General features: G+C 44.7%; 1 protein-coding gene across 2 annotated transcripts in view; it reads left to right on the top strand.

The window, feature by feature from the left end:
- Positions 1-228: 228 nt before the first annotated feature.
- Positions 229-18371, top strand: part of woc (zinc finger protein without children) — a 114467-nt gene continuing 96324 nt past the window's right edge. Inside the window, exons 1-4 of one of the 2 annotated variants that reach the window (XM_050169827.3) lie at positions 229-555; positions 1601-2232; positions 4681-4744; positions 5429-5520. In XM_050169827.3, coding sequence (XP_050025784.1) covers positions 1609-2232; positions 4681-4744; positions 5429-5520 — 780 coding nt within the window. In that variant the 5' untranslated portion in view covers positions 229-555; positions 1601-1608. Of the gene's footprint in view, positions 635-1600; positions 2233-4680; positions 4745-5428; positions 5521-18371 lie in introns of both variants that reach the window. The other variant, XM_055065797.1, reaches the window with a different exon arrangement.

Raw genomic sequence — 18371 nt, 5'->3', positions numbered from 1 at the left:
ACGAAAGGTGTGTGGTGATAATATAGTTTCCGTATTATATGTGTCCTGTGATAGTTTAATTTCTGTAGTAATACTTCCTAAATTAATTTGTTGTCCGTGGTTGACGAGTTCATTTTGACTTTCAGTCAGTGATGACGTCATACACGTTAGTCTTCTACGTCATCAAAGTGCGACGGAACTAGCTCCACCTACTGCCGCTATACCGGATATGGCGTGTAGTAAACATTTTGATAACTTCAAGACGCGGTTGGCGAGCACTTTGTTTGTGCGTGCACGTTGGTGCGCGAGTGACAGGGTATTTGGTTGGCAAAGTTCAAACACTAGTGGGGTGTGCGAAGTTGTGGTACTTGTGGACTGTTTGCACGAACGGACCGTACTCGCTTGTTTTGAGTCTGAGCCCACTGGAAGCGTACAAAAATGTGAACTTACCGGTGCCGGGATTACAAAGTCTGTGTGTGGTGAAAAGGCCTAACTTCGCGCGTTTGTGTTCGGCCGAAAGATATCTCGAAACAAATGAAGTGTGTGCAGTGACAAAATCGCTTCTGTGCTGCATCGGTGAGTTCCGCGCGGGATCACAATTCAATTCGCGAGGCAGTGATCGGTGACAGCGACGCACTCTCGCGACTACATTTTTGTAAGCTGCGAGCTCTGAACGCTGTTTTTATTTTTTTATTTCTTCCTTGTCCTAGTAGTGCATACAGTTATCATTTCTATAAGAAGGGTAAAGTTAAACGAAAGAACAATAAATTGCATATGATAGTTGTGATCTTTCCGCATGCAGGCCGGTAGACCGTTGTCCTCGCACCTAATCAAAACGTGGTACGTGGTTGTGAACAAGCTTATATGCACGACTTCACAGCACCAGAAACGAGGCACGGATATGCGACAAGCTCTAAAATTCTCACGTGCTAGCGCAAACCCTGCAGGCATTTTTCTCTTTGCAAACGACGAAAATGCGCAATGTAGTTTCGTAAACGTTTTATTCCCCCCTATCTGCGCTGTTCGCGTGCATTCGCAGTAAAGTCGACATGCACGATGTTGACTTGCTACGAACCTGAGTGTCACACCACGCGCACGTGTTTTTGTGAACCAAGTGTCCGCTAATGCACGTGTAAGTGACGATTTGGGAATCACTAATCTGTCGATTGATCTTTCAAAGACAACTCCTAACGTGAACGTCACGGCGTGATAATACATCAAGCAATGGTCTTGAGGGGCTGACAGTTCGACAAAATAAAGTGCGTTTCACGAAAACCAAGTCTTCATTCTTTAAAAATATGTGCACGCGGGCATCTGATGTTCACATTTGTTCAGCCCAAATATTTCTCATAATGTGTGGTCTGCGCAAGCCATGAGTTGCTAATCGACGATTGAGAAGGAGATTGTAATTATTGTGTAAGTGCAGCTTTTTGAATAGCATGTCATAATTTCGCATCTTTGTAATCCTTCCCGGGCCATGCACCTGCTAAAAAAAAAAAAAAAAAACGCCACTGAAGCCCTATCACAGTCAAAAAGCTTTGAACACACCTTTATTGCAAATCGTTTCTTAGTGTTTTTCATTTGTTGTCTTTTTTTCTATTCTGTTTCTCTTGCTTTTTAGATGACAACATGGATGTAGAAATATGTGAAGCCTTAACTCCCAATGGTGAAATTGTTGACGAATGCATCAAGGATGGAACGAGCAAGCAACCAGATGACAGTGCAGAATCTAAAGCTGACAGTGCAGGCTCGTCAGATGTGATATTGAAAAACAGTAGCATAACCAATGGCTGTCCCGACACGCGTGCAATGGGTGAAGAAGTTGATGCTGCAAAGTCTGTGAATGGTACGAGTGACGCCAGTGCCATGGATGAAGGGAGGCTTACAGACAAGCCATCGTCTGAAGGGGATGTTGTTAGTGTTGCAGAGGACAGCTCTAAGGGTAACAGTGAAGGGTTAGAGTGTGGAGACAGCCAGCAGGATTCAACACCTGATGAGGATACTGAAAGAACTGAGCCCTCTGAGCCTAGCGAAGACTTCCAGCTGCCTGATGGGAAAGGGTCAGACTCCGTGAAGAGCAAGGAGACTAATTCAGAAGACTCAACTCCATCCTCTACTCCACGCAGAACTTTGAAAAAGAAGTCTAAAAAGGTCTCCAAGCTCTCCATTATGCATGCCATAGCTGAAAGACTGTCAGGGCAGGCAAAAGGGGACTTCAAGGGTGCTACCAGAATGGAACCAAAAGGTGATGGGGTATGTGTTCTATAACCTATGTTATTGGTGTGGAACGTATATTCGATATCTGCTTGCAAGTGAGTGTGACCTTTCAGTGCTGGCTTCTTCAAATGTGGTTGCGAAAAATCAGTTTAGGCTATGCAGACAAGGCTTTTCTAGACCTTTGGCCTGCTGCCTTTTGGCGGTCTTACACCTTAAGCATACCTGCCTACGTTTACTATTTTATTGTAAAATGCCATATTTCTAGCGCTTGTTTACGATTGTTGTATCGACACCAATAATCTTAGATTTTTCATATGGGTTTTGTTTAGGGCTGAACCAATCTCAACAGAGTGCAAGTATATAGGTGTCAAGCGATTTTTCAGAGCCTCACTTTTTGAACCAGCTCAATTCTTCTGACCTATTGACAGGAGCGCTACCAATAAAATGGCAGGCAATATTTTGACTGCAATTTCATGAATATTTCACGAATAAACATCATGAACATTTCTAGTTTTCTCATGCAAATCATTCTCTGATGGGCATATAGAAAAGTGTCCCTAACAAGAAAGACAGGTAAATTTTTTAATATGTCTAAACAGTGTCCGTCATCACTAATAAAATGTCTAATATTTTTCACAGAATTCTAGTATATTTTGGCTTCAGCGGTATTATTTCTTACATTTTAAGGTTGGCAGGTCTGCTATAGCCATTAATAAAGGGGAAATGAGACATCCACCCAAACGTATCTAAGTGCTACACAGGAAGCTCATACAAGTTCCTCGAAAGAAAAGCCTTGCAGTTGAAGAAAAATTTGTCCTGGTCTGGGACTTGAACCCTGGACCACCGCCTTTCTGGGGCACTTGCTCTACCATCTGAGCTAACCAGGCGGCTAGCAGATGGCAGGGCGAAGTCAAATTTGTCAACAACTCGAGGCAAAGGCACGCGTTTGACGTAATAGTTCTGCGGAAACCCGCAAGGTGGATAAAAGTAATTAATAACGGGAAATAAGACATTCACCCAAACATAGTCAAGTGCTACAAAGGAAACCCATACAGGTTCCTTGAAAGAAAAGCGAAAGGAAAGTGCGGCTGCCCCGGAAAGGCGGTGGTTCCGGGTTCTAGTCCCAGACTAGGACGAATTTTTCTTCAACTGCCAGGCTTTTCTTTCGAGGAATCCGTATGTATTTCCTTTTGTAGCACTTAGCTACGTTTGGGTGGATGTCTCATTTCCCCTTATTAATTACTTCTCTCCACCTTGCGGGTTTTGGCAGAACTATTACGTCTGCTATAGCTATGTTTTATGAATATATGGCTGAGGAACACAAGACTCCAATAAGTTGCCTTGTGAACATTTGGTGGTCTTATGGCCATAAAACCACAACAGGCATTTCGTTTACATGACTGGCCAGTCACGTTTGTTTTGAAAGCTACAATTGTACCGGTAATCTGAAGTTTTGTTGAGGCGATATGCACGGAAAATCTTTCGTACTCTTTTACTTCGGATCCATCAAGTGCTCTTAATATTACTGGGATGCAGAAAAAGACACTATGCTGCTTCATTCTTCATAACTTATTCTGTATAAGCAAGAAGTTGCCCAGGAATTCTGCACAGCTGCTGTGCTTCCAGGAACACTGCAGACTGTCAGCTTCATTTCCTGTTAGTTTAATACTGTGGGGCACAGCAGATTGCAACTGTCATGTTAGTAATCACAAGACACTTAATCTTTGTTATCTCTCGTCACTTTGATGTAATTATTCACGTGGAGGATGCTCATTGCCATAGCGAGCATATTTTCATTGTGGAGTTGCTAATCTATTCTTCCTTTCTTGATAAGCAACAGGTGACATGTATTAATAAGCTGGGCAATACAAATGCTACTGAGAAGTGGCTGGCATCACAATGGGGCATTATACCATTTTTATTATTCCCCGCTTCTCTGCATTACATATTTTCCTAACTAATGGCGACACCAGTCAGGGTTCAAATGAAGACAAGGTGCGAGCTACATGTGCTGGGCCTTGTATCTTGTGCATGCATTCATCTCGAGAGCCACATCTGTTTTCCATGTCATAAGACAAGCAAACTGTGCTTGTACATGCTGATTGCAAGAATGACTGTGGCACTATTAGCTTGGCAAACTGCCTTGCAGGAAAGCTACCTTTAGAATTATCAAATGGGTCTGGTGATATAGATCTTAGTCCTTTAGTGTGGCCTTTTCACACAGCTGTTGGGACTGCTGCTGTTTTATATGCTGCAATGAAGCCAGGGGTAACTTTACTCACATTTAATTGTATAATTATTTGTATGCATGTAATCATGGGGCCATGAGTGGCCAAGCAAAGTCACTGTTTTGTTTATGTAGTAGTTCCACTTAAGCAAATTTAGTTGAACGAAATTCTGCTGCCCTTTACTGTGTTGCTGCTATCTTGCAAGCCATCTTGAATATCGAACGTTGTTATGCTCTGGCTTCCCATGCATTTGCAGGAATCAAATGCAAGTGACAGTACATCCGAAGCAATGGATGAGAGGTTACCGCAAGACTCTAAAGGTCAGAGTATCTTATTTCACCTGGTACACTGGTAACAGCTTACTGGACAATAGTGCCTGTTCACTGGCATTCTTATTTTAGGGCACGGTTAACAGCATCAAATGTCTTTGTAGGGGCAATAAAGATGCATTTTTGAGTTAGGCTGGATTGTTAAATCACACTTCAGGTATACTTGGAATGGCAGTCTTGTTAAACCAGAAAAAGTGAATATGAAAGGCAAGCTTGAGGATCCCATGCTAGCTCTTTGTAATGTGAGATTTGAACAGTGTGTGCTTTGGATTAGGTTGCATTCTTTACAAACAAAGATTGCACTACATTCTAAAGAAAGCAATAAACTCTCTATAATAAGCTTTGAGACCACTTCGTGAGAAAAAACAGCCTAAACATGCTTAAAAAATACGTGGTGTCATACTGACGCATCAGTGCTGTAGTTTGGGTACAAAATTCAGGAACAGAAACCTTGCCGTTCATCTTCTCTGCTCAATTGTAAATGACATCTAGTTTATCTGTGTAGGTACCAAGCTGTCAATGTCATTTTTCTTTTTGTCTTGCATGTATATGCACAAGTTGCTTGTTGAGAGATTGCTTTACATTAGATGACCACGTCGTACTGTGGTAGCATAGCCTGGCTTTGTGGTGCCTCTGGCTTGGTGTAGTTGCCTGAACTGTAGTTCTCCTTTACAGATTTTTCTGAAGCGGATCAAAAGCCAGCAAGCCCTGCGAAAGAAAGTGGCTCTTCAAAAAAGTCTGGCAACACATGTGCTGTTTGTTCTGCTGTATGTACCTTGTTTACTTCGTGCTTTTCTTTGGCATTGCAATCTCTTTGGGACGTTCAAAGTATACCAGTGACTTTACTGACTGACGTTTAAGTTGAGCTTTTATCAATTTCCATTTTGCAGACAATTTAGTGCCTTGTGCTTCCAGTCAGTTTGAATGCGCACATTCACGAGTTGCTTGTCATATCAGTTTCTTTCCAGCAACTTTCTTGTCATTACAGTGGCACCTAGGCGGCGAAATGTAGGCACAGGGTGCCTATTTTGTACCTTGTTGCTCTCTGCTTTCAACTCCTCTTTGGACCTGCCGTGGTTGCTCAGTGGCTATGGTGTTAGGCTGCTGAGCATGAGGTCGCAGTATCGAATCCCGGCCACGGCGGCCGCATTTCGATGGGGGCGAAATGCGAAAACACCCGTGTATTTAGATTTAGGTGCATGTCGAAGAACCCCAGGTGGTCGAAATTTCCGGAGTCCTCCACTATGGCGTGCCTAATAATCAGAAAGTGGTTTTGGCACATAAAACCCCATAATTTAATTTAATTTTTAACTCCTCTTTGGAAAGGCATGCTGGCTCACTTGCTTACTTCAGGTGCAAGACAGACAGTGCTGTTCCACAGATAATGACCTGTTCTACCAACAGCAGCTATCTAAAAAGTTTCCTATAGGTTTCATTTAAGGTTGCCAACTCTCAAGTGGACAAAGTCGTGATGGGGAAGTTGGCTGGATACAACCGACCCTGTCAGTCTGTACGATCGACAAAGTTGCACATGTCTTTGTTTAGTCCTGCTATATCGATATTTACATCTAGAAAGGCACAGTAGTTCGCTGGCTAACATGGCTACCAATACAGATAGAGTTCATGATCTGTCAGCACAACTAGACATGAACAAAAAAGGAGAGACGATCACAGGCGCTATCAACTGAAGCTTTAATGCAAACATTGTATACTATGTTGTGTGGGGGTTCCACTCTGCGTGCGGCTAGGGCTGAAGGCGAGCTCCGGATCTAGCCCCACGCAGTCGCTTCGTGGTACTCCCAACCCGTAGCGCGGGAATCGCGGCTACGCCGGGTTCGGACGAATAAAGCAACCAGCGGTGTCAACGGTAACAACGTTTATTGCTAATAGCAATAGCGAACACTCGCAGAGGGACGTCCTCTCAGTAATAGTAGTAAAAGGCTTGCCTCGTTGTCTGGGTGGGTCAGACAAACGAGATCACTCACGGGATGCGGCAGGTGCTGTCGTCCAGGCGGTCCAAGGTGTCGGCGTCCCAAGAGAGAGGGTCTCCCCTGGTCGCGCTGTTTTGTACCTTTTTACCTGGGCGAGGGGAATGTCCTCCTCGCCCGTCAGCTACCTGCCCGCAAGTCGGGAGGAAGGGCGCGCGCGCGTCACGAGAGCGAGGGAGAATCGGGAGAGGGCATAGTGCGCCTCTCCCCTGTCTATGCCGGCTCTCGACGCGACGGCGCGGGGGAAGATGGGCGCGCATGCTCCCCACAGTCGATGCACCAAAGTGGAGAATAAAATAAAAAATAAAACCAAGACCTTGTACGACAGCACCATACAGCTCAGGGATGATTAGCACCGATTTATTCAGAGTCTGGTTGTTGCGCTGACAAATCAGGAACACATTCCAGTTCTCCCAGATCTTGCTGCTTGTACAGCTAGTTATTGTGAATGGTTAGAGCATACAGCATAACTAGCACCTAGACAGAAACGAAATGGCTTTTATGTTTATATCAATACAACAGAATGCAAAATAGAAAAATGCACAACTGACTTGTCTGGCATTACAAAAAGGAAATTTGACTAATTGTCTGTTATTCAGTGGAAAAGAAAAAACAAAAGTTGGGCCATTTGGCCATCTCTACTGGGTCGTGTCAAGACTTGGGACATTTGCTTAAAAGTGCAGCACTGGCAAGACGCTGTGTGTGTGTAGCATTGTGTGGGATGGTGCATGTATCTGTCTTGTACCAGGAAAAAACAGAGAAATTTACATGTCTGTACATACATGTAGTATTGTTTCTAAAATACTGAAGAACTTAAAAAGGCTAATATTAAGTCAAGCTAAAGTGACAGATCAGTGCTCAAGAAACTCTAAGGTGTCAGTATTATTACGAACAAAGCCTTAGTAATAGAGAAATTGAGGTAAATGCAGGGCACGATTAGAGACTCCCCCCGAGACATTCAAGTACTTGCCTGATGACGAAGGCACTCCTCATTTAAATTCTGTCACTAGTGCTCAACACCTGGTCATAAAAATATCACTGTATTGCATTATAACACGAAAGAAAATGCTACTTGTCCAGTTCAATTTTACTTTTAGGAAAAAGAACTCGTTGATGTGTGTACCCTTGGCAACAATGCGGGCGGTCAAAAGGTTTCATTTTTGCTCGACACTGCGTCGCCCGTGCTTTCAAGTTTCAGTAGTTTCGTTATCACTTAGAGCACTGGTATTGCTGGCTCACAAAACTCGCACAAGCTGCAAGTAGTAGAGAATTCCACTTCCATGTGTTGTCGCAGGATGGCCAAATGGTCCATGCCCCTTGACCAAAAGCAGCTGCAGCGGCGAATCCACTGCTCTGCCTTGGCTCAGATTCTTCATGGCCTCACATCTGTGTTTCGTTCGAAAAACCATACACCATCTGTCGGGTGCTGTTTTACTCACCGAAGGCGCAAAGGGCCGTGATGGTATATGCAACGCCACCACTCCCCAGTTGGGTGGTGGGAGATTTGAATTGCGATAAAGGTATTCGGACCTTTCATATGGAATTTGCTTGTAAACTAAGTCTTTTCTTGGCATGAAGCAAGCATTGGGAGGTTTCTGGAATGGTATTCAAACAGTCCACGCCAGCTTAGTATTTGCCTTTAGTGTCCCGTTAAAGCAAAGGCATGAGCAGCAAACGCTGGTGGCATTATCGTGTGGCGCTGAGTTCACCATTATTCAATCAGTACTCACATTACTGTAATTACCATGTTCAACTTGACTGCTCTTGTAAAGGCAGTGGCAGCAATAATAATTAATGTGTGGTAGCTCTTTTTTGGCGAGAGCACACATGTAGCACATAAAAAATTGTGTTGTAGTTGAACAAAGCATTGAGAAATATTTCTGCAAGGACTGTTTCTGCTGTCCATGTCTCTGGCATTCCAATATTCTCCAAGTGATAATGGACAGTTGACAAGTCTCTAACGCTGCACCCAACTCTTTGGTAAAGAACAATGTAAATTTCCTTTAAAATTGTATTGGCAAATGCCCATACAGTGTTAAGGAAAGCTCTATCCTTAATGTCTGTCCTCTACCTTAATCGCTCTCCATAAAGGGCCCCTCACCAGGTCACATCTAAATTCTGATTATGCCATATTTTGATGGGGGCGAAATGCAAATCACCCATGTGCTTAGATTTAGGTGCACATTAAAGAACCCCAGGTGGTCAAAATTAATCTAGAGTCCCCCCCTACGGCATGCCTCATAATCAGATTGTGGTATTAGCACGTAAAACCCCATAATTTACTTTAAATTTTGGTTATATGCTGGAAGTTGTTATGTGCCCTCTAGGGAGTGTTCCACTGCAATAATTTTTCATATTGGTTCATTAATAGCAGAGATAGAAATATTTTAGTGCTGCGAAACCATGATTTTAGGAGGCGTGCATCAATGCCAACACAAACACTCACCACTTGCCCCTGTCTAGCCTCTGCAAGTGAAATTTCTTCCTTGCGTTCTCCTATACTGGAGCTGGAGGATTGCACGATGCAAATGTCACAGGCTCTACCTTCTTCTTTCTTTTTTTTTCTCGCTTTCTTGCTGCACGGTGCACTTCTGCTGACGGTCTCGTGTGCGTGCTGTTGCATTTGTCTCGTTTCATGCGGTGCACAATTTTGTGTGCTGTACACGAGAACACCTTGACTAATAGTATAGGTCAGTGCTACACGAACACTGAGGCAGACGCAAGGAAATCACAGAGCATGATCATGTGCTGGAACACTATAGAAAATGACATGGTTTCGCTCCCTCCACACCCAACTACACAACATGGGAACAAGCAGCAGAAATGGAAGTACAGTCGGGCACACTTATAACGATACTGGTTTTAACAATATATCGGTTATAAAAATGAGAAACTACTGCACCGTCAACTTTTGTGTGTTTTGTATGGTGAAATAACTGCATACAATGCCCCAATGCCGCATTATTGGTTATAATGGTGAAGTCTGGCTGCTCGGTGTCCGAGCCGAAAGGTAGTGAAATGTGAAATCCTTGAAAAGAAAAAAAAAAGAAAACTACAAATTCGAGCCACTGCATGATGGCCCGCTGCTCGAACGGCTGCTGCGTGCTCATTTTCCAGCCTTCTCCGCGCGCCTCTATCCCGTCGCCCTTCCACCTCTCCGAACACGAATGGGCTGTGCCCATATCTCTATGCCGTGCCACCCTCCGAAACACGAATGGACCGTGTCAACTGCACTGCTCGCATCTTGCTTCCTGGCTCCTCATTCGGCGCAGTTCTGTAAACAGTGTAATCGCCTGTGTTCGTCTTTGTTGGTTGCATCGAAATCGTTCCTGGCCATGTGTTTTCTCAGCCTCTTTTGACTCGCCACCAAAACGGAAGATGACTGACACGCCTGGTGATAATTAGCAATGCATGACATGTTGCCGGTCAAAAGAAAGTGCATGGCTATAGATTTGGAAACTAGTGCTTTTAACCAATGAGGCGATCGTCGCGAACGTGCTTGCATTGGATAGTGACAGCAACAGCGATGACGTGATAGGGCAGGCTGCCTCAACGTTGTCCTCACAGGAGACCCGGCAGATGATTCAGTCCCTCTGGGGCTTCGTTTTCGCGAGGAACCTTCCGCTGTAGTACGTAGAGCACCTGAATACCATGGAGAAGGATGTTGGCAAGGCTGACGGGCATAGGGTTTTCTCGTGCAATGCAATGCGACGTACGTGGCGAGATGCTTGTGGCGATCTCGCCTCAGCGTTTCTTCTGGATTTATCAAGCTGACAGGCTGCCATAGCAGCCTCCTCGCATTTTTTAAAAGGCCCCTTTTGGGCCCACCAAAGCGCTGCCTCAGCGGTGCTCGCATATCGCTTGCCACCCAGGACCCCTCTTTGTAGTTATAGCAGTGTCAGTACTTAACGCCGACAGCCACAGCTTGTTACATGGGATCAGAGCATCCAGGAAGCAGTTAAACGAGTGAGCACAATCAGCAGCCGGATGGAAGAAGGTAGTGGGGAGGGGCACTGGCCTCCCCGCCATTATAGTTTGCCAAGATCAGCCATGCCATCCCCCTATTTTGATTTTATCATGCAACCTAGTTTTAACAATTATTAGTTATAATAATGGAATTTTCATGGCATTTGAATATTGTCATAAGTGAGTTTGACTGTACATCTCTCTTGCTACGGTACAAAGTACAACAAAAACACGCAGGTATCCGGTTTGCACTTTTTATTATTTCTCTAAACTTTAATTCGTGTATTGAAGCAACAGATTAAACAAGTAACTGATGGTGCCTTTAATAATTCTTGAATTTGCGTGTCACTATGAACGACGTCACAGCATTGCCATGTACGTAGGCGTTGTTGCGTACTCTAGGGTAGCATATCGTACTGCTGCCGAGAAGTAGCGGCGCCTGCCTATCGAAGCTCGACTGACGTCTACTTATTGGGTAGCATGGCGTTGTCGGGGGGCTGCAGGCATCCGGTAGACCATGGCGACCAAGCAAGGGCGAGACGATTTCTAGTGCGAAACTTGCACGGTTTATTGAAAGGTAGATGAAAGAAAATGAGAAGAGCATGAAGTGATTAAAAGTACATTTCTGAGCCCCTTAAATAGGCTCTCTAGAATCGTGGGCGGGATCTTGCTTCCGTCGATGTCACGTGACCGGCACAGAAAGAGGGCCCCTCCTCTGGTTATACCGAGCCTGCTGAATGGAAGAAATCGTCCCGCCTCCCGGAATTGTAGACGTCTGTCTGCCTCTTCTGCGCTTTGCGTGTTCGTGGAAGTTCTCTTCTAGTCCAATTTGAGGAAAGGGCCTCTCTAAACTCGCACGCACGCACACACACGCACGCGCACACACACACACAAAAGAGGCTGTACACTGCGGGGCTTCCGGCAGACAGGTAGACACTCGAAACGGTCATGGCGAATTAAGAAGTCATGCTTTATTTCGACAAGGCCTGGTGGAAGAAGGTCGGGTGAGAGAAAGTTCTTTTTGCGCGAGGTGCGGGACACCAACCATCGCAGGAGAAGTCGCGCCTCATTTCAACGAAGCCTGGTGGAAGAAGGTCCTTTCGCCATGTGGTGTCAGACGCCAACCCTAACAGCACACTTGCGTGATTTATGTTGACTCTCTGGCTGGGAGCACAGTGCCCAAGAGGGAAGGGCAAGCGGCATTTGGATTGAAATTTAAGCTCTTTCTGCAGCATGTAGGAATGTAATACTTGGTAGACACGATTGTTAGTGTGCATTGTATGCAGTGTGCTTGTCAGCTCAAAATGGCTAGACCTGGTGAGGCTTTTTGTGCATAGCAAGAAAGCGTTGCCAATCTCTTAACAAGGCTCCTGTGAATATGTGAGCCAAGTATTGTCACACTGCATGTAGGAGGTAATTTGTAATCTTGTGTCAAAAGCAGTGAAAGATCTCTTGCTCTCTCCTTCTCATGGTCGTGATGCAGCAGCATCACAAGCAGCTGGAGCCACAACAGCACTTGGCTGATTTCGTGATTGTGAGAACATTCTCAATAAAATAATTATCTCACATTTAAGTTAAATAAATGAAAAATATATACATATATGTCTGCAACCTCAAAAATACAGAAAAAACATTTCATTGTTGCACTACCGGTCTCGAATCACAGCTGCGCATTGCTGTACCTGCTGCACGTGGCCTCCAAGATTGAAAGTGTAGCGTAGATACTGCAGCTGCCATGGGCCGTTTTGTGTTCAATCCTTGTACGGGGCCTACAGGGCATGGCTCCCTTGCGCCGACTTGCTGTTTCCCCTGCGTAGCTCACTGCGCGCTAGTCGAAATTAAAGAAGAAAGAAAGCCACTGATCTATTCGATAACTTCATCTAACTTTGCTTGTGCTTGAAGGATTCGAAAAATTGTTGCAGCAGGAGATTCACGAGGCGACGTAGTTTAATAGTGATGTCATTCTTTGATTAGTTCGAAAAGTGTTTCAGGGCCCCTTTAACCTCTCTCATCTTATTTCTCACCCTCTTTGCTTCCCACATGATGCCTGGTGTTTCTATGCAGTGCATCTCTGCTTCAAAGAATCGTGAATATTTCTTGTCTCCTTATTTCATTTTTTGCTGGCAATCAAATTACCAATGAAAGAATACCATTAAAATGAACATTTGCACACTTTCTTGAAAGCAGTAGTCAACAGGAAGCTAGTAATATTGCCCTTTTGTGTGATGTTGGCTGTGTGGCAGAGAAGGCCCAAAATACATGAAGTGGCATCACTGTGAAAGGGAGAGATGTGTAAAGATGCAGAGCACTTGAATTTAGCCTTAGCTTTTTCCTTACTGGGTCCAGAAATATAAATTTAATTGACAACTTTCTGACATCATTTTAAACATTACCGTCGGAGTGCTCTTATGAGCAATGCCATGCACCCTATGAAATGAAGGCTGCTCTAAACTTTTGGTCAGATTGGACCATTCTCGGCACATTTGGGTGTCTTGAAAAATAAAACTTCAGCAGGAGGTATCGCTAAAACAGGCATCCAGTACTCCTAGAAATTACCCAATCAAATAATGCAGAATTCGTGCTTTGATCGACTTGGGCACATTACCTTCGAATGAGGGCAGCTGGGAAAACCTAGGAGCTTCTCTTGAGCTGTTTGATTCTAGCATTTATGTTCTAGCATTTATGCTGACTTGGCAATGCTTCGAACATCAGCTCTTGCTCGGGAGAGCATATTGTTCTGCATATGGTGTGTGAATACTATCAAGAACAAGTTCATTTTTCCCTGCAATGGGCTTCTTTTCTCCAATAGCGTTTTGACAGTATAAGTAACATTACGAGAAAGCCTTCCCATTGTGTAGATTCTTCACTCTCACAAAAGCATGCAGTGGCTTTCGAACCGACCTTCCGCAGAAGTTTGAATAGCAGTCTGATCTATTCCTCTTTGAACACCGCCCACAAGCCGCTCCTAATCATTAATGTACAATCATCAGAAACACTGCAAATTTGTGTACAACGAATTACAAATACTGTACAAAAGCACAAGAAGGCTCCAGTGTCAATTCAAGAAGCATGAGAACCAGCTTTCATACAAAGTTGATTGCAACGGTGCTGCAAAGTGTTCAAGTTGCTCTAGTGCCCATGATGCAATGTCAAAAGAATGTCTAAAGGTCAGGGATAAATCAGTATTCTGAAGATGGTTAAAGACACACATCGAAGCAGTAAGAGCTATCTGCCACCGCAGACACTGTTCATGACACCGGCGGGACTGCAGTGCTCCTCACATAAAAGAATCGACAACTCAAGCCCAGCCTCCACCACTTCCTCATCTGCTTTTGCCTACCAGGAATGAAGAAGCACGTGCCTTCTACGAAAATGCACTGCCCCAAACACACAGAAGGCTCAGTGGCCTTCATTACCATGAAGGCCTGCGGGAACGCCCTTATGTACCGCTCCGACACATAATAAAGAGAATGAAAGGTGGATGATATTGTCATCAAGAGTATGCTGAAAAATTTGATGGGCTCATTATACAGGATTCTTTCCAGCCTAAATACCCTGGCTACTGAGGCTGCCGCTCAGCTACTTGGAAGTGTTAGAACTGCTTCCAGTGGCTTTTCTCTAAGTGAGTATGGCGATGATGGTGGAAGAATGGATGCATTAATCGCTTGTGCCATGAAATGCTTGAGGTCTGCGTAGTCGTTTGTCGGATTTCCGACAGTGGGCATTTAAGCACCAATTTGCAGTTGTTGTTATCTGTGAGCCTAATATGCATTTTTCTTTCCACATTTCTGGATATGGCCAGATGTGGTCTCATAATGACCAAACCTCAAGCAAAGTGTTAGTTTGTATACGTCACAATCTGGTATACTTCAGACATGATGTCCCATCGCATACTACTAATGATTACATATGCCTTACCATAAAGCACAAATCGCACACATTCTCGGTGATTGGAGGAGACGTCCATCCAAAAGCGAAGATCGATTACTTGCGACTGATGCCTGTGCTGCAAGAATTGCATGGTCCGCATATTGTGATTGGTGACTAATGCACACCATCCCCTGTGGAGTAGCACTGTGATGAACTCTCGTTGCAGAAATATGTCCAACTTTGTGTGCAGTTGGCAACTAAATGTGCTCAATGACTGGTCTCCTACACTTGTTTGTGGCATATCCTACAGCAGTTGTCTTGACCTAACGTATGTATCAAGGAGCCTTCTGTATTCAGCATGCCGGTTGACAGATGTAGAGACTTGGGATAGTGACTACCTCCCAACTTGCATTCTGTTTAGCTGGTCCCGCTGCTCAGCCTCACGTTGCATATTTCAAACAGACTGGATTTTATTTAAGATGTCTGTCGATACCGGCTGTCAGTGCATGACATCTCCATCTGAAATTGAGGACATCATTGCTTCTACCCTGCGGGACAAAACCAGACAAGTTAATGTACCGAGGCCCAGATTATCAGTTCACACACAATATGAGGCCCTTTGTATAATCTGTCGCCACGCGGAATGGCAACACAATATGACAAAGTCACACTTAGACCTTTCGAACAGTCGCCGAGCTCAATGACATGTTCTTTGACATTTAAACAAGCTAGATAGACAGCGTTGGAGGACATTCTGTGGATCCTTAGACCCAAGACAACCTCTGTCTAAAATCTGGCGGGTCATGCGAAGTCCTTAGGCAATTTCACAACAAGGACACTCATTCCGTGTCGTAGCTCTACATCAACGCCAGACCGAATTGGAGGTAGCCGAGGACTACTGTAAACTTGTCGGGACATATCGGGGACAAGTCTAATACAATGACTTCATCTCTTGTCACCATAGCGCCCCCGCCACCTGATAAGTGACTCGAAGTAGCTGCAAGTGCTTGATACTGCAATTTCTGTTCCTGACGCTCATCGACACCAGGACCTGACGGATTCATATATGCTGCACTGTGCCATCTTGGCACAGAAGCACGACGGTATCCTTTGATCTTTTTATAATACCGCATGGAAGTCAGGAAATATCCCAGGTAGTTGGAAATGCAGTCTCATTGTAGCATTGCTTAAAACATGGAAGTGCCCTAGGGAGCTTTTCTCCTACAGACCGATCACCTTAGTCAGCACCAATTGGTAAAGTAATGGAAAGAATGATCTTGTCAAGGGTGGAGTGGTTCCTCGAGAGCAATAATTGGTTTCTTGATTTTATGACTGTATTCAGAAGAGGCTGTTCTTCCATTTACGGTGTTGTCGACTTGATTTCCACTGTTGAACAGGAAAGAAGTCGCTGCCGGTTAGTTGGAGCTGTTTTTCTGGGTATTAAGGGTACATATGACAACATACTCCATTATGCAATCCTTGATGCGCCTGAGGATGTAGAAGTCTGTGGCCAACTATATGCATGGATCTCGGTGGCTGCACCGCGTAGGTGCTGACAAGTGATGGCGACACCGGCCAATACAATACAGTACAGTACATCGTGTCCCACAAGGGGGCACTTTCAGTCCAACTCTCTTCAATGTTATGTTGATTGGCCTTGCACCTGAACTTCCAAACACAGTGAAGATTAGCGCATGTGCGGATGACATATGCTCATGCGCATCTGAAGCCACCCATATCCAAATGCGTGCTAGGCTTCAATGTGCAGTGACTGATGCCGTAGTATCTGCAGCATCAGGGCCACCAGCTCTCGACAGACAAATATTCCATGATTGCATTCAAGCAGAAACGAATGACCGTGTATGCCATAATCGTTAATGGAACAGCGGAACTTGCAGTAGCACACCACAGATTCCTTGGTTAGTCGTAGAACGGAGACTACCTTGGTCAAGACACACAGCTGCACTGAAGTCAAAGCGGAGGAGTTTCATTCACATCCTTTGTGTCGCTGCAGGAACATGATGGGGCCCCTCAGAGTCATCTTTACTCCAACTGTGCCAAGCACTATTTGTAGGGTATATACAGTACAGCATGCCAGTGCTCTCAAGCATGGGACTTAGCTGTGAGCGCACGGTGGACAGCATTCAAGCTCAAGCAACCAATAGAACAATAGCAGAAGCTCGTTCCTGTACTATTGGTATATACTTGCTTTGTGAGCCTTTTTGAGTGTACCTTTGTGTGTTGACCCATCACAGGCACCATCCTTTGCCATCGCTCCCTGCCACCCACCGAGGTTGCAGCTTTTGAAGGGCTATATTAGAATCGGAATCGGAAACAGTTTTTATTTTCCTGAAGGAAAAACATACCCCAGACAAAAAGCTGCTCTTTGAGCAGCTTGACGAGGCCTGGGGCCCTACAGGCAGTGGCAACAGCCGCAAAACAGCAGTGTATGTCGTACACCCATAGGAGGAAAAAAAAAGATCAATCAGAATATTCTACCATCAAAATTTCTTCTCGCCTGTATTCTGAGAACGCCTTCATGGACCCTGCCTAAACGTTTCGTTACACTGTAGATACCTGGAATTGTAGAAAGCCATCTGTTCTATTCATGGACCTCAAACAACTGACCCTGTTCTACATTTATGCAAAGTAGGTGATACTGTGCATGTAGATACTGGTAGATCTGTCACACCATATGCCTCTACAGCAGCCTTTGTTATCCCACATATGATCATTGCTCGGCAGTTTAAACTAGACCATAGGTTAAGACCAACTGCCGCAGAATTTGTTGCAACCTAGGAGGCACTTCGATTTCTCTCCGAGGAGACTTCTTGCGCATGGACGATATTCTGCAATTCCAAACCAGCTCTTCAAAACATTGACTGCGTCCTCAGACGGGGCCAATGTTATTCAATAGCTCTAGAAATTACAGAGCTGCGCGACCATGCAAACAGAAATGGCCACGATATCACCTTTCAGTGGATACCTGCATGCTGTGGCGTGATAGAGACAGGCAGATGCTGAAGAGAAAGCTGCTTTAAATAATGCTTCTGAAGTATTCATTGTGTTCTCACAAACAGGCACAAATGCCTTACTTCGTTGCATAATATGCAACTCTACACTGGAAGCACTGGAGCCAGCCAGATCGACGACACAAGCGAGTGCATAAATGGGACCCAGAAATGAAATTCTGTATGCCTCACAAGCTCAAAAGAAGCCAAACGAGCATAGTGCACCGGATTCGATTTGTGTCGCATTCACCAAACGTTATAGACATCTCGTAGGTTGCAGTGATATTAGCCCAAATTGTGAATACTGTCAGGCGCCAGAAACACTTGATCACATATTTTGCGTTTGTATACATGCAAGAACAGAGACTGGTCTCTTCCATTCCAAACGTCAATGAGAAGTTATCAGACAAGTTTCTTTTTGGTCCTTGGCGTAATGCAAACAGCGCAGCCTTGATTACAAGTGCCGCCATAGCCTTTCTACAAGCCACTGGACTATACTCGCGTCTTCAGAGATGCCACAATGTTGTGAACTTGTATTTATGCACCTCCTCCTCATATCATCATCATCATCATAATCATCGGCCCTTTTTCTCCCTGTCCTTTTTCCCCAGTGTAGAGTAGCAGGCCAGAGCAAGCTATAGCTCAGGCTGACCTCTGCCTTTCTGTAAATAAAATTTTCTCTCTCTGTCTCTCTTCTTACAGAGATAAGCACAATAATTGAGTATGAGGAGGCTTGTGGATCTCCCGACAATGACACTTATTGCTTTGAGAACCTGAAGAATT

Source organism: Dermacentor andersoni, chromosome 6 (assembly GCF_023375885.2).
Source record: "Dermacentor andersoni chromosome 6, qqDerAnde1_hic_scaffold, whole genome shotgun sequence".
Taxonomy (NCBI): domain Eukaryota; kingdom Metazoa; phylum Arthropoda; class Arachnida; order Ixodida; family Ixodidae; genus Dermacentor; species Dermacentor andersoni.
Note: the sequence above shows the minus strand (reverse complement) of the source record. Positions and strands in the feature narration are given on the sequence as shown.